The sequence below is a fragment of the Bufo bufo genome, chromosome 7 (genome assembly GCF_905171765.1).
Source record: "Bufo bufo chromosome 7, aBufBuf1.1, whole genome shotgun sequence".
Classification (NCBI taxonomy): Eukaryota; Metazoa; Chordata; class Amphibia; order Anura; family Bufonidae; genus Bufo; species Bufo bufo.
Window position 1 is genome coordinate 178965146 of NC_053395.1, and position 15355 is coordinate 178980500.

General features: G+C 34.6%; 1 protein-coding gene across 50 annotated transcripts in view; it reads left to right on the top strand.

The window, feature by feature from the left end:
* The window catches only part of TTN (titin), a 268613-nt gene that overhangs the window by 124139 nt on the left and 129119 nt on the right, over nucleotides 1–15355 (top strand). For 25 of the 50 annotated variants that reach the window (XM_040441698.1, XM_040441725.1, XM_040441731.1 and 22 more), the window contains 23 exons: nucleotides 8–82; nucleotides 206–289; nucleotides 442–972; nucleotides 1519–1593; nucleotides 1749–1832; nucleotides 1985–2053; nucleotides 3088–3171; nucleotides 3530–3610; nucleotides 7180–7266; nucleotides 7381–7464; nucleotides 7551–7616; nucleotides 7958–8032; nucleotides 8219–8284; nucleotides 8474–8554; nucleotides 8665–8748; nucleotides 8973–9047; nucleotides 9439–9519; nucleotides 10195–10269; nucleotides 10356–10421; nucleotides 10532–10624; nucleotides 10808–10891; nucleotides 11625–11708; nucleotides 11843–11926. In XM_040441698.1, coding sequence (XP_040297632.1) covers nucleotides 8–82; nucleotides 206–289; nucleotides 442–972; nucleotides 1519–1593; nucleotides 1749–1832; nucleotides 1985–2053; nucleotides 3088–3171; nucleotides 3530–3610; nucleotides 7180–7266; nucleotides 7381–7464; nucleotides 7551–7616; nucleotides 7958–8032; nucleotides 8219–8284; nucleotides 8474–8554; nucleotides 8665–8748; nucleotides 8973–9047; nucleotides 9439–9519; nucleotides 10195–10269; nucleotides 10356–10421; nucleotides 10532–10624; nucleotides 10808–10891; nucleotides 11625–11708; nucleotides 11843–11926 — 2268 coding nt within the window. The remainder of the gene's footprint in view (nucleotides 1–7; nucleotides 83–205; nucleotides 290–441; nucleotides 973–1518; nucleotides 1594–1748; nucleotides 1833–1984; nucleotides 2054–3087; nucleotides 3172–3529; nucleotides 3611–7179; nucleotides 7267–7380; nucleotides 7465–7550; nucleotides 7617–7957; nucleotides 8033–8218; nucleotides 8285–8473; nucleotides 8555–8664; nucleotides 8749–8972; nucleotides 9048–9438; nucleotides 9520–10194; nucleotides 10270–10355; nucleotides 10422–10531; nucleotides 10625–10807; nucleotides 10892–11624; nucleotides 11709–11842; nucleotides 11927–15355) is intronic. The other 25 variants (XM_040441726.1, XM_040441728.1, XM_040441740.1 and 22 more) reach the window with 17 other exon arrangements.

The following is a 15355-nucleotide window of genomic DNA, read 5'->3' on the forward strand; positions in this document are numbered from 1 at the left end:
CTTAAAGTGCCTGAAATTGAAAAGAAACAAGAAGCTAAGATACACATTGCTTCGAAAAAAGTAGAAGCCCCCGCACCAGCAGGTAGATTATGGTTTTAAAGCCTGTTCTACTTTGAATTATTTCTTTATTCTTCTTAAAAGTAACCTGTTTGTGTCTTTGTACTTTGTGTCCCATAATCTTAAAATGTCAAATTACTCTTTAAAGTACCTGGAGTTCCAACAAAAACTAGAGAAGAGGAAAAACGAGCCATAACTGTTACCAAAAAAGAAGTGATAACTCCAGTTTCAGGTACAATATTTAGTTATTTTAGGAGTAAAATATATTTTAGAGCAGTGGAAGTTATAGCAATTTTTGTATAGATAATATCAAGTGTTTTTAGAAATAAACCACTTGGGTACAATAATAGTACTAATATCAATGTATATTTTTTAAAATGTTAGTGGCCTCAAGAAAAGTTCAGGAAGCTCATGTAGTTGAGGTACACAGGGAAGAGAAGCCAGAACTTATTGAACTCAGTGCTTACAAGGATAAAGAATCATATGAAGAGGTATATAGAAAGAAAGAGGCCGTCTTTAAGGAACTTCTTTACCAAGAAAGAACAGAAATATATGAGGAAGAGGTTGAAGCTCCTGAAGAAGAAATTTATGAAGAGGAACCAGAAAGAGAAGAAGAGGAGATCTATAGAACACAAGAATATATTTATGAACAGGAGTATGAAGAAGAGGCCCCTGAAGAGCAATATGAAGTAGCAGCTGAAGAATATTATGTTGTTGAAGCTCCTGAAGACGTTTATGAAGAAGTCACTCATGAAGAAGAGCAATATGAAGAAATAACATATGAATCCCGAAAAGAAATCTATGAGGAGGAGGAGCCCATCTATGAAGAAGAAATTTATGAGGAACCTGATACAGGATTAATAGCAGAAAAAGAACACTTTTACAGACCAGTTGATGTGATTTATGAAGAAAAAGGTACTAGTTTTTTCCTTACTCTGTCTTCTATGTCACTATTTGTGTTTGTCTGCCTTGTATACTATATGAATCTAAGAAGTGTAGGTACAAAAAACATTACATGTATTTTAAAGAGGTTGTCCAGGACTAAAATACAATTTCTGTTTCGTTTGCTTTTGTTTGTTTCCAGAAACAGTCATAACTTACTATTGGTGCTTTTCTTGTGTTGCAGTTCACCCTCTTTAAATTGGCCAAACTGCAAAACCAGACCGAGCCCATGGTCAGACAATGACTACAATACATCATAAATGTGGTGCAATCCTTGTGTGCAAAGTTTTTGACACAAATTGAGCCAAGAACTCTGGCACGTTTAGCTTAACAGTTTTTCTCATTATGCTGTATCTAGAAAAACAAAAGCAGATCCTTTTTTGTTGTCCTAGACAACCTTTCAAGAGTTATGAATAAAGCTATGATTTATGAACAACAAAAAATCATAGACAATACATTTTTTACTATATATATATTTATATATATAAAATTAACAATAATTTTATCGGTATTTTAAAGCACCAGAAAAACCTGCTGCTGTCGTTATTGAAAAGAAAGTAATCATAACTAAAAAAGATGTTCCGCCAGCAAAAGGTACTAAAAAAGCTAGCTGTGGAATGAGTGTTCTTTTTGTAAATTCTCCTAGTCTTTATTTGTTCCATCTTTGTGTGTCTTTGTGTTCTTGTTTGTTGAATGTATGGCTCTTTTATTCTTCCTATTTATTGACTCTTTACATCATATTTTCAAAGAACCTGAAACACCTAAAAAAGTTGCTTTAGCTGAAAAAGTGACAACTGTTGTTTCTAAGCAAGAAAAAGTTTCTGTGCAAAAAGGTATAAATTACAATTGTACTTTATTTATGTCCTGTTTTTGTAAGCATTTGTACAGCATGTGTTGTTGCAGTCTGTGTTTCCTTGTGTATGTGTTTGTGTTAGTGACCCAACATTGCCAAGTGCCTTATTCAGTTAATTCTTTTTATAAATAGAACCAGAATTAGTTGCACCAGCTGAAAAGGTGCCCATCGCTGTTCACAAAAAAGTGCCACCAGCTAAAGGTATATATATGTTTTTATGACAGGATGAATTTAAAGGGGTTTTCCAGAATTTTTAATATTGATGACCTTTCTTCCTACATAAGTAAATAGGAACTAGCGATCCCATTGCTCACCGCTGCAATTTTGATGGAGAGCAGGTAAACAATAAAGAAAAAAAAGGCTGCGCTCGCATGGAGCATGGCCTTCTCTTCAACCAGCTGATTGGTGGGGGTGCTAGATGTCGGACCCCCACCAATCTGATATTGATGACCTATCCTGAGGATAGGTCATCAATATTAAAATCCCAGAAAACCCCTTTAAGCATTAGCATTAGCAGATAAAACTATTCATCTACCAGGTTACATCTTTATATAAAACTATATATCATTCAAGATAAATTGAGGGGCATTTTCTAAGCGAATAGTAGCATAAAAAAATTATGGTGCACATAATAACTTCTGACTTTTTAGGCTTCTCGTCACTTAAGAAAATGGATAGGGCTTAGTGAGAGGGGCGGGAGTTTGCAAGACCCATCAAATTTTCTATAACTTTACTATAACTTACCCTAGAAACTATTATAGCTGATATCTGTGGCAGCTCCTGGCTGGCATAAACTTCACTTTATGGTGCACAGCAGTGCAGGTAGACCAAGACTGGCGTATGGGTACACCAGTTTTGATAAATTTCTCCCATTTATTTAATATTATGTTACTTATATATGAAATAGTCATAGTAACAGAGTGACGTAGTTTATAAGGCTGAAAAAAGACATCTGTCCATCCAGTTCAGCCTGTTATCCTGCTAGTTGATCCAGAGGAAGGCAAAGTATATGTAAGTCATAATATATTTTAATATTTTACAGCTTTGCGATGCTGTACACACATGATTGAAATCATGTATTCATTATATGTGTTGTATCATAGTGAGTTGAACAACAAGGCAGATTATCTCTTTAAGTACATTCAGTGTACTTTCCACAGTTAGGGATTTTTGTTGTGTGTTTTTTGTCTTCCTTATACTCTTGAAATATCTTAAGTGAACTAATCTCTTCAAAGTTCCTGAAGAGCCCAAGAAACCTGTCCCAAAAAGAAAGGAAGCTATTACTGTGTCTAAGAAAGAAGAAATTGTACATGTTAAAGGTATATAAGCTCTTCATGCTAATAGGCACTCATTCAAACCATTTTAATTCTTTACTGATATTATCCTCATCGTAGTTATTGTGATCATTGTCCTGCTCCATATTGTCTTTTATGTTAAAATTCTTGGTGTTTTCACACTTCTATCTTTTACTGATTTTATCTTCATTATTCTTATTATCATTATTGTCCTGCTCCATGCTATCATCTTAAAATTCTTACGGTGTTCTGACACTTATCTTTCCATCTTCATAACTAACTAGACCTTTTCTTTCAATGCAGGAAAAATGTTTCTTGTTATATGTCTAACCTTTTTATCATTTAACATCTTAAATGGCTAAGAATTGCTATATTTTTAAAGTTTCTAAGGACATTAAGAAGCCCATTCCAGAAAAAAGGGTAGAAGAGGAAGCTCCAACAGTAAAAATGCCACCAGCCAAAGGTAGTTCAGTAGTTTTTATCTACTCTATACAAATACATTATACAGGGTGGGCCATTTATATGGATACACCTTAATAAAATGGGAATGGTTGGTGATATTAACAGGCTTCCAGTATCCGTAGTTTCAGGTGCTGCACATCTCGTATCATCTGAAGGCAATCGTCTATGCTGTGAAGATACGAGATGTGCAGCACCTGAAACTATGGATACTGGAAGCCTGTGCTAGCATTTCTCCTGCGGTGTTGCTATCAGTGTGAGAAAAGTGGGAGAAAAGGGTTGCATTGACAATCCAACACAATGGGCAGCACATTGAACACATTTTATAAGTGGTCAGAAACTTGTAAATAACTCATGAAAGAATAAAGTTACATTGTGAAATTCCCAATAAGTTTGATGTGTCAAATGACCCTCTTCCTATTGAAAATACAAAAGTTGGATTCAAAATGGCCAACTTCAAAATGGCTGCCATGGTCACCACCCATCTTGAAAAGTTTCCCCCCTCACATATACTAATGTGCCACAAACAGGAAGTTAATATCACCAACCATTCCCATTTTATTAAGGTGTATCCATATAAATGGCCCACCCTGTATATAAATAGTATTATAAACAAATGAAATATTAACATTAAAGAAGTTAGTCAGAAGAAACAACAGATTACAATATGTTCAGAATAAGTTTATTTCTATCACCACTTAACTAGATGTAAAGAATATACGTAAAAGTAAATATAACTTTTTTTGGTGCATGGGCCTTGTGTCAGATATCCTTTCAAAAGTTAAACTTATACAAATACTTGTAAGATGGTTAATAAGAAAAAACCCTGATAATTAAAACTCACATTCCGCAAAATATAATCACAAATAGGTATATATTTTTATAGTAATATTACAATTTTGTAATAGTTATGATCTTCAAAATACAACAGCTATGATTTTATTTGTTGGCTAGTTATTGGTAGCCATTTGATTAAATGGGTTGTCCCATTTTGATCCACAGTAGACACCAGTCTGTGGAGGTGGAGTTAAGGGAATGGCCAAGAGTCTTTTGCGCCATATTTCTGCTACTACCATAGTAGTGAATGGGAGCCACACAAACAGCATAGTTATAAAGACAGCGTAGCTTGTTGTGCTATGCTGTTTGTATAATTCCCATTCACTGCTATGGGAGATACAAAAACAGTATAGTGATAACCGCTTGGCTTCACCATAACTCTGGCCACCCTGAGCTGACCTTACTGTGGGTTATTCCCATATTGACAATAAAATACCAAAATGATACAACCCCTTTAAAGCTTTTATTGCATACTATATATTTATAATTTCAAGCTCTGAATATTGTAGAGTAAGATAACCTGTAGATTGTTAGTGAATTTATACAGTATTTTTCCCATAACTGCTTTATTTATTTGAGCATCATTTTAAAGTTTAAACATACATTTATTTTCTATTAAATATAATATTTTGCTTTATTTATTTTTCCAAGTTATATCCTGCATTATAGCCAGGGGCTGCATTCACAGTTCCATTTTTCATCATTGAAAACTGCCAGCAATCTCACTTGATGCTGTGGACATTTAGTTGTACCTACATTAAATCCATTGTATTATAAAGTCTCATTTCCTGGAACATTGGGAGGTTTAAAGGGGTTTTCTCAGCGTTTTATACTGATGACTTTTCCTTAGGATAGGTCATCAGTATCTGATTGATGGTAGTCTGTCTCCCAGAACACCCAATGATCAACTGTTTGAAGATTCCATGGCGCTCACTGGAGCTTACCCTAGGTCAGCGTACCCGTTCATTAGTCATGTGACCAAGGTGCAGCTCAATTCTATTCGAGTGAATGGGACTGAGCTGAGATTCCAAGCATAGCCACAATCCAATGGATGCCGCTGTGCTTCATAAGCTAAAAGCAAATAGCTGATTGATGAAGGGTTCCTGGAAATGGACCTCCACCAATCAGAAACTGATGACCTATCCTGAGTATCGGTTATCAGTATAAAACACTCAGAAAATCCCTTTAAAAATGTGAATGTAGCTCCAGAAAGGTAACCTGTAACTCAGTGAGATGCAATGCAATGTATTTTACAAACTCACTCAACATATTATATAGATTAATTTAAATATAAGCAGTAAAAAAATGTGTTCTTTAGGTGGACTATTTGATCTGTTTGTGTACATACAGTACAGACCAAAAGTTTGGACACACCTTCTCATTCAAAGAGTTTTCTTTATTTTCATGACTATGAAGGCATCAAAACTATGAATTAACACATGTGGAATTATATACATAACAAACAAGTGTGAAACAACTGAAAATATGTCATATTCTAGGTTCTTCAAAGTAGCCACCTTTTGCTTTGATTACTGCTTTGCACACTCTTGGCATTCTCTTGATGAGGTAGTCCCCTGAAATGGTCTACCAACAGTCTTGAAGGAGTTCCCAGAGATGCTTAGCACTTGTTGGCCCTTTTGCCTTCACTCTGCGGTCCAGCTCACCCCAAACCATCTCGATTGGGTTCAGGTCCGGTGACTGTGGAGGCCAGGTCATCTGGCGCAGCACCCCATCACTGTCCTTCATGGTCAAATAGCCCTTACTTTCAAAGTTTTCCCAATTTTCTGGCTGACTGACTGACCTTCATTTCTTAAAGTAATGTGGCCACTCGTTTTTCTTTACTTAGCTGCTTTTTTCTTGCCATAATACAAATTCTTACAGTCTATTCAGTAGGACTATCAGCTGTGTATCCACCTGACTTCTCCTCAACGCAACTGATGGTCCCAACCCCATTTATAAGGCAAGAAATCACACTTATTAAACCTGACAGGGCACACCTATGAAGTGAAAAACATTTCAGGGGATTACCTCTTGAAGCTAATCAAGAGTGTGCAAAGCAGTAATCAAAGCAAAAGGTGGCTACTTTGAAGAACCTAGAATATGACATATTTTCAGTTGTTTCACACTTGTTTGTTATGTATATAATTCCACATGTGTTAATTCATAGTTTTGATGCCTTCAGTGTGAATCTACAATTTTCATAGTCATTAAAATAAAGAAAACTCTTTGAATGAGAAGGTGTGTCCAAACTTTTGGTCTGTACTGTATATTATTTGTTTTGAGAGCTTAGTAGCCATATTTCACTACAGATTACAGATGGAGATTCTGGCATGTTACCTAATAAAAGTGATGACTGTGTTAAGCTAGTTGCACACTAGCGGCAGAGATCACTCTGCATTACAGCATAGACAGAAGTATGTAAAGCTCCGTACTGCTCCATTATTGTGCACTGGGCGTACATATTTGCCAGAGTGCAGCCAGATCTGTGCCGTTCCCATTATAGTCAATGGGACTGAACGGAGCATTACAAACCTCCGGAGTGCACAGAGCTCCAACAGGCTGTTCCCTGATCGCCACTGCTAGTGTGCATCGGAAGCGGTCAACTTGACTTTTTCTGGTGCTAATTAACATGCGCAGGAATATTTATTTTATCATATGGAGTTTGTATTTTAATTTTCTTTATTAGTTAATTTTTTTTAATTGTAAAAACCAATGGGAAATACTGTATCTTTTAAGTGCCTGAGAAACCAAAGGTAGCTGCACCTGAAGAAAAAATACCAGCTCCTGCTGCAAAGAAGGAAGCTGCTCCTCCTCCTAGTGCAGGTATATGAGCACAACTTTATTCATTTTACTCGAAATTGTGTTTTGTGTTCTGTTGCACTACTTCTTTCTAGAGTAGGGTTTCCCTAAAACAAACACCATACTGTATTTTTTAAGCATCAGAAGTGCATAAGCGAGCAGTCCCAGATGAAAAGATTCCAGCAGCTATACCTAAGAAGGAGGAGGTCCCTGCTCCTAAAGGTATATTTCTTACTAATCTCATACGCTTTGGTAAAGCAATTTGGCTGTTCTTACATGTTCCTAAAATTCAAATCCTATCCTTAAAGTACCCGAAATTCCCAAGAAAGTTGTTACTGAAGAAAAAATAATTCCTGAAGTGCCTGCTCCTAAAGGTAGTAAATCTTTTGTAGGCTGATTAGCATACCTTTTAAATCTTAACTATCTTTCAAATCTTAATTTTAAATTAGCTTACATTCATATCTTATTTTTTGTATGTTTGTCATTGTGTATTAATATCTATTTAACGTCTACATTAATATGGCCATTATAAAATCTTACTTATAGTTATTGTGACAAGGATCAATACAATTGACCTGTCTTCTTATAATGATATTAGCTAAAATGTAATATGTTTGTGTTTTTTAATGGTATACAGTGTTGGTGTGGTTTGTATAAAATGTGAATGTTATAAGGCTTTTAAAGCCATTCTTATGAATGCATGTGATGTTTTTAGTGCCTGAAGTGACCAAAAAAGTAGAGAAAGTACCTACTCCAGTGGCCAAAAAGGAAGAAGCACCCCCAGCCAAAGGTACTTTTATTTTTGGCGACTTAAGCATACATTTATGTTAGGCGTACTGCTTGTTTTATATCTGTACCTTTCATAAACTGTACAAAATATATTGTGCCATATAAGTGAGCTTTGTCCTGTGTGCATATGTGTTGTGTAAATGTAATCCATCTTAAATAAAAAAAATATGAAACCTTGATTTTAAAGTGATAGAAAAGCGTAGAAGAGAAGTTCCAGAGCCAAAAGCCCCTGTGGAAGCTCCACCTTTTAAAGGTATATTGAGTGTTTCCTATAAAGGCTAAGCTCTAATTTTAATAGCTTTTTCTTACATCCCTACTATATCTTCATATACATGTATAACTTAATAACAGAATGATATTTATATAGTGGTTGTGTATAGTCAAATACACACAGTTAACTATTTAAAGACCCAATGGTTTAAACAAGTCATTGCTTTTAAAGTGCCTGAACTAAAGAAGCCTACACCTGTAGAAAAAGTGCCAGTTCCCACTCCTAAAAAAGAAGAGGTCACACCTGCCAAAGGTATACCTCTAAATATAAGTTTATAATTATGGATTTTTGTTTCTGTCATGTCATGTAGTCCATGCCCCAAATTTCCCCCAAATCTTAACATATCTAAAATGTTTTTAAAGTGCCAGAGCCACCTAAGCGTTTTATGCCAGAAGAGAAAGCACCAGAGCCAAAACCTAAAAAAGAGGAGGCACCTCCAGTTAAAGGTATACAATGTACTCTTGAAAGTGCCAATCTTTAATGTCTTATTTTCTGTACAACTATGTCATGTCTTAAACTGTTTTTATAAGATTTATATGTTGTCTTATTCTTCTTTATAAAATCTTGCTTTTTTTTTGTTTTCTCTGTTATTACTGTACTTTGTTCTTTCTTACTGTACTGGTGTTTGGGTTGTTTTTTGTTCTTAAAACAAATATAATATTCTTTAAAGTGCCCGAAGCACCTAGAAAGATTATTCCTGAGGAAAAAGTGACAAAGGTCATTCCAGAAGCACCACCTGCCAAAGGTATATAAAATGTTGACTCCTTCAATAATGCACTCCGTGTCTATGTATATGTGGATTTATTTTAAATATTTTATCTGGGATGTGATGACCAAAATACAAACAGCTGATTTTTAACATTTAGCTAAATGTGCATCCTTATAAATGGTGTAGTATTGTTGGATGTGCATGAACATAAGTCTCATTGCACAGACACAGCAAATCCCAGATTAAATACGAATTTAACATATACATTCTGCTTTGTGTTTTAACGTAGTTTTAACGTAGAGTCATACAGTAATACTGGAGTGTAACGTAATAGGTGACCACAATTGTTTGTTACGTTCTTTTAAATACTAATTTGTCTTAAAAAACAAGAATTTCAACTTAATAAGTAATAATAATATCTTTAAAGTGCCGGAAGTCTGGAGGCCTGCTTCACCAGAGGCAGAAGAGATTATAGAATTACCTAAAAAGACAGTAACACCAGTTAAAGGTATTCATCAAAAGTAATCTTTGTTACTAACATCTTCATACCTGTATGTCTTTTTATCTGTTGTCAGCCTTTAAAAAGTATGTCATTATTATAGTTAATTTGAGCTACTTGATCTAAGTAACCTTTCCACATGTGTCCACGTTAATACATAGTTACACAGGCTGAGAAAAGGCACAGTGTCCATCAAAGCTAACTTTTCTCTGACCTAAATGGTCAACCCAGAAAATGCTAAAATATAGCCAGGAGAAAAGATTATGCACAGACCCAATGATGTCAAATAATAATCATAGATTTTTATATGGTCCTTATTAGGTCCTTATAGTCCTAATCTATATAAAATTTTTGTAAAAGATATTTTAGAGTGGGCATTGTTATATTTTATACCCAATTGTCAGTAGTAACTTTACATTTGATCTGATGTGGTTTTAAATGGAAACACATCTTTTCTTCAGACCACTACAATTACTTCAGATCACTAAAATGACTGTGTTAGTTCCCCTTTAAGAGAAAAATGTATCAATTTGTTCACGTGTGCAACACACAGATACATTAGGAGCTTACCACATGAGTATGGCATATTACTCATCCTTACTACATAATGTAAGCTATTATTCCCTAAGTAAATATTATGTGTTTTAGTATTGATGGTGTTAGTAAAATATACAATCTTTTTAGTGCCAGAACTACCAAAGATGGCAGTTCCCGAAGAAAACGTTATGATAATACATAAGAAACCAAAGCCTACTGCAGGTACACATAGCTTATAACACTTCTTGTGTTCTATTTTGTGTTGTCTTCTGTACAGAAAAAACTAAACTCTTACTAATATCTTTAAGTGCCTACAGAGCCAGAGGATAAAGTGATTCTTAAGCCTGTTAGAAAAGAGGTACCACAGGCCAAAGGTACAGAAATGTGTACTATAACAATGTAGTGTTATAGTCATATATTGTTGAAGCCTATATTGTTTCCTGTTTAAGATGCGCTTGCTAAAATTTGTATATTTACTTTCAAGCACCAGAGCCTCCCTCTAAAGTCATAGAGCAGAAAAAACCTACCCCTATCACTAAGAAAGACATTCCAACTGCTCCCCTTCCACCTCCTAAAGGTATTGCTTTTATTAACATTTCTATAAATGGCATGGGAGTCTCACTATATATACCTCTATATATACATAATAAATAAAAATTTTGCCATTTCCCTATAGAATTCAATGCTTGCTGGTTAGTTAAGTCTAGAGTACAGACTCATGTATGTAATAGATTCTTTATACTCTATTTCTGTTTTAAAGCCCCTGAATTACCAAAGCAAATAGCCTTAAAACAACAGGAGCCAACACCAGCACCCAGAAAGGATATTGTCCCACCATTTAAAGGTACAACAGCTAAACCTTAAGATCTCCTTATTATTTTGTAAAAAGTGTACAAATAAACATATAATATCCACATTCCTAGGGATTCTGTCACCAAGTTTTAGGCTATAGAGATACGGACATGCACGGCTAGATCGCCGCTAGCATGTCCGCAATATACCTGTCCTATAGGGCTGTGTCCTTTTATTTTCTTTAAAAAAGGATTTTAGAGATATGTAAATTAGTCTTGTAAGGTGACCAAGGGGCTATACGAACCTTCCTGGTGCCCAGCCACGCCCGCCTGTGAAGGAGCCCAGCACCGCCTATTTCCTCCGAATCTCCTCCTTTCGTCATCGATAGAAAGCCATAATCTCACGATGCGCGAGCTCGCGCATGCGCAGTTCCTTCCCTGAGGCTGATGCCAGCGCAGGGAAGGAACACTATACCGGCACTGCGCATGCGCGCGCTCGCGCATCGCGAGATTACGACTATCTAACGGTGACGAAAGGAGGAGATTCGGAGGAGATAGGCAGTGCTGGGCTCCTTCATAGGCAGGCGTGGCTGGGCACCAGGTAGGTTCGTACAGCCCCTTGGTCACCTTACAAGACTAATTTACATATCTCTAAAATCCTTTTTTAAAGAAAATAAAAGCACACAGCCCTATAGGACAGGTATATTGCGGACATGCTAGCGGCGATCTAGCCGTGCATGTCCGCAGCTCTATAACCTAAAACTTGGTGACAGAATCCCTTTAAAGTGGCTGAGGTTCTAGAAGAATTGTTGGAAGAAAAAAAGGCAATCTTTATTCATAAAAAAGAAGAAGTAGTTACGGCTTATGAAGGTAGATATTTGTAGACATTAGAACTTTGTTTTGTCATATTTATTAGCATTTTTTATGATCTAGCCAGCCTACATGTGTTTGTGTGTCACTATATGATAGTATAAAAATCTTAAGAACAGCTAATATCTTTTAAGTGACTGAAGAGGTGATACCATTTACTGAAGAAATTAAGATTCTTCCTCCTACTGTGGATAGAAAACCTGTTCCACCTAAGAAAGGTATACTTTCCTTCTTCTGTATGAATATAATTTTATGTCATAAATGTCAATAATCTATGTTGTTTAGTTCACTGTTGCTAAAGTCATACTAATATCTTTAAGTACCTGAGATTCCTCAAGAGGTTCCTCAACAGGAAAAAGTATTCCATAAAACTTCTAAAAAAGAACCTGCCGCTCCTTCAAAAGGTACACAACTCTGTGGTTATGGTCCACCATGTATGCCTATGTCTGTCAATGAATAGGGACTGTGTTGTTGTGGTCTTTCTTTGTTTGTTCCCTTGCTAATGTCTTACTAATATCTTGATTTCTCAAGAAATAACCCAACGGGAAAAAGTGCATCTCATTCCACCTAAGAAAGGTGTTGCTTCTTCTGAACAAGGTATATTAAACCTTATTCATGGCAAACTATATATTAATTTGGAAACAACCTATGTTTATGTGTATAGTGTGGGTATTATAAGTTTTGTTGTTAAGCACTCTTTTAAAATTCTTACTAATATCTTTAAAGTTCCGGATACTATCCAAGAACATTTTTCACTACACAAAAAAGTTACCCCAATTTCACAAGGTATATCACTTGTTATATGAGTGAAATCTTTATATTGAGCAAGGAGTTTGCTAACTTTATCTTCAAACCCACATTTCTTTACCTTTATAAATGACTTCAGAAGAGAAAACTGAGGTTACAGGCCCCCAAAGATAGGCAATTCCCTCTGTTGAAGGTATGATCATTTAATAATAAGATTTGCACTTAGGCAACCTGTGGTTTTATGTTGTAAACCCTAAAATGACACTACTTTCTTTAATGACAGAATTATTAAAGAGAGAAGAAGAAAAAATTTACATTGTAGCACCCCAAAAAATAAAATTCACTGAAGGTACATACATTTACATACATAAATTGGATTAGCGGTTACAATGTATGCTAAATGAAGTACTGAATACAGTATATCTTTTTAAAGAAATTATCAAGCTTCCTCATTCTGCTGAAGAAGAAATGTCTCCTCTTTCAATTCCCACAAAAGTAGCTCCAGCTCCTAAAACTATATTGTTTGCTAGTGACTAGAAATTAGAAATTAGTTATAACCATATTTTAACTAAAACTATACTAAAATATTTTACGTGCCAGAGGTTTCTAGAAAATTGAAGAAAAAGTTACAAAGGTTGTCAATGGAATTTGTTTTCTAAATTATAGCATCTAGGTAGAGTTGAAAGCAGATGCTAACTCCAAAGTTATTATTAATTTCTTTAAAGTTCCCGAGGCTCCTAAGAAGTTGACACCAGAAGAAAAAGTACTAAGGCCTAAGAAAGAAATAAAGCCAGCTATTAAAGGTATATTCACAATTGTATCAAAAAGAAAATAGTAGGTAAGATATAGGTAAATAAGTTAGAGATAGATCACTAAAAAAACACTGCTATCTGTTTAATAGCAGAGGTGTCCAAAAAGGCAGAAGAGAAGACTCCAGAGAATGTGTCCAAGAAAGAATTAGTTCATCAAATCAAAGGTAGATAATATTAACACCACAAAATATACAGAATATTGAATGGCTGAAAAAAATTACTAACTCGTGGACTTAAACTAATATCGTTGAAGTTCATGAGATGCCTAAGAAGTTTGTGAAAGAAAAAGATATCTCAAGGATTGAAAAGGAAGAAAAAACAACATTTGAAGGTATACTAGCTAATAACGAGGTGCTACACAACAATTTGCTTTAACAATAATTAGAAGGGAATTAATACAAGGCCTTAATGCCCATTCTAATCCAATGATAATCCTTTTTAGAGCTAAACAGATAGGTAATTGTAAGTAGGCAATTTGTTACAATTCCATTGGTTGTTAGGCAGATGATGTTTAGCTCTGTCACTAGGTTGACAGCAGTAAAGCAGTTTAGGGGTTTTTATGCCATTTTCGTTTACCATCTCATCAAATTAATAATCAGAAGCTTCTAAAAATGAATTTAGATGAAGAACATATTTAATGTAGCATTTTGAAGTATCTTCCAAACTGATATTAATAAATAAAAGAAAGAAGACTATTAACATATAAGTACAATGTATGTGAATGCTGCTTATAAGCATGTATTCTCAGAAAAAGTATCTATAATAGATCAATTATTCCATTTCAGAAATTGATGTTTATGGCTAAATATGAATTACATTTTTTTTAAATCTAAATCTATATAGCGCTAAATCTGTTTAGGCTATGTGTAAGGATTGCCTTGTAGTGCAAGCCAGAGAACACATATTTAGCATTTACTAAATACATAAGAGATATTGATTTACTGTGAGATTTTAAAAATAATAAAATTAAAATTGATATTTTAAAGAACTTGAGAGCTCAGAGGAAGAGGAATTTCCTGTCCATGTTCTTGAAAAAGAATATATTTACATGCCTGGTATGTCACCCATAAAGTGTAAAATCAAAATTATTTACAATAATAAGATTTAAATATAATTCAACTAAATATGTGTATATATTTTAAAGAACCAGAGGAGACAAAAGAACTTCTAATAGAAGAGGAACACCTAACAATTATTGAACAGAAAATAACCTCCCATGTGGAAGGTAAACAGCATTGTAATTTAGAACTTCTTTGTATTATAGACAATAGATTTTCTGTGTTTTCACATCACTTAGTATTTTACTAAACTAGTTACTAATATCTTTAAAGAACTGGAGCATCCAAGAGCAAAAACACCTCCTGAAGAAAAAGTGCGGATAAAAGTGCACAAACAGAAAGCAGCACCTGCGACAGAAGGTATACTGCTAGTTGTATTTTGTTTACCTGTTTTATACAAAACTCTTTATAGCTAGGTTGCTTTCAAGTACTAATATTAAACTAATATCTTCATGATAAGAAGAACTACGAAAGAAACCAACAATCAACAAGACGACACAGAGTTCTAGAATAAAAATATCTTCTCTCATAGAAGGTATAGCATCATGTATCTACCAATAACAAATTTTATTTTGACATTACTATTAGTATTGAGCAAATCGAAGTTAAGTGAAATGAGTTAGTTCCATATTTCAGGAAAAAATGTATTCGCCACAAATTCAAATTTCCTGGCGTTTTATGTTGTAAACCCTAAAATGACACTACTTTCTTTAATGACAGAATTATTAAAGAGAGAAGAAGAAAAAATTTACATTGCAGCACCCCAAAAAATAAAATTCACTGAAGGTACATACATTTACATACATAAATTGGATTAGCGGTTACAATGTATGCTAAATGAAGTACTGAATACAGTATATCTTTTTAAAGAAATTATAAAGCTTCCTCATTCTGCTGAAGAAGAAATCTCTTCTCTTTCAATTCCCACAAAAGTAGCTCCAGCTCCTAAAAGTATATTGTTTGCTAGTGACTAGAAATTAGAAATTAGTTATAACCATATTTTAACTAAAACTATACTAAAATGTTTTAA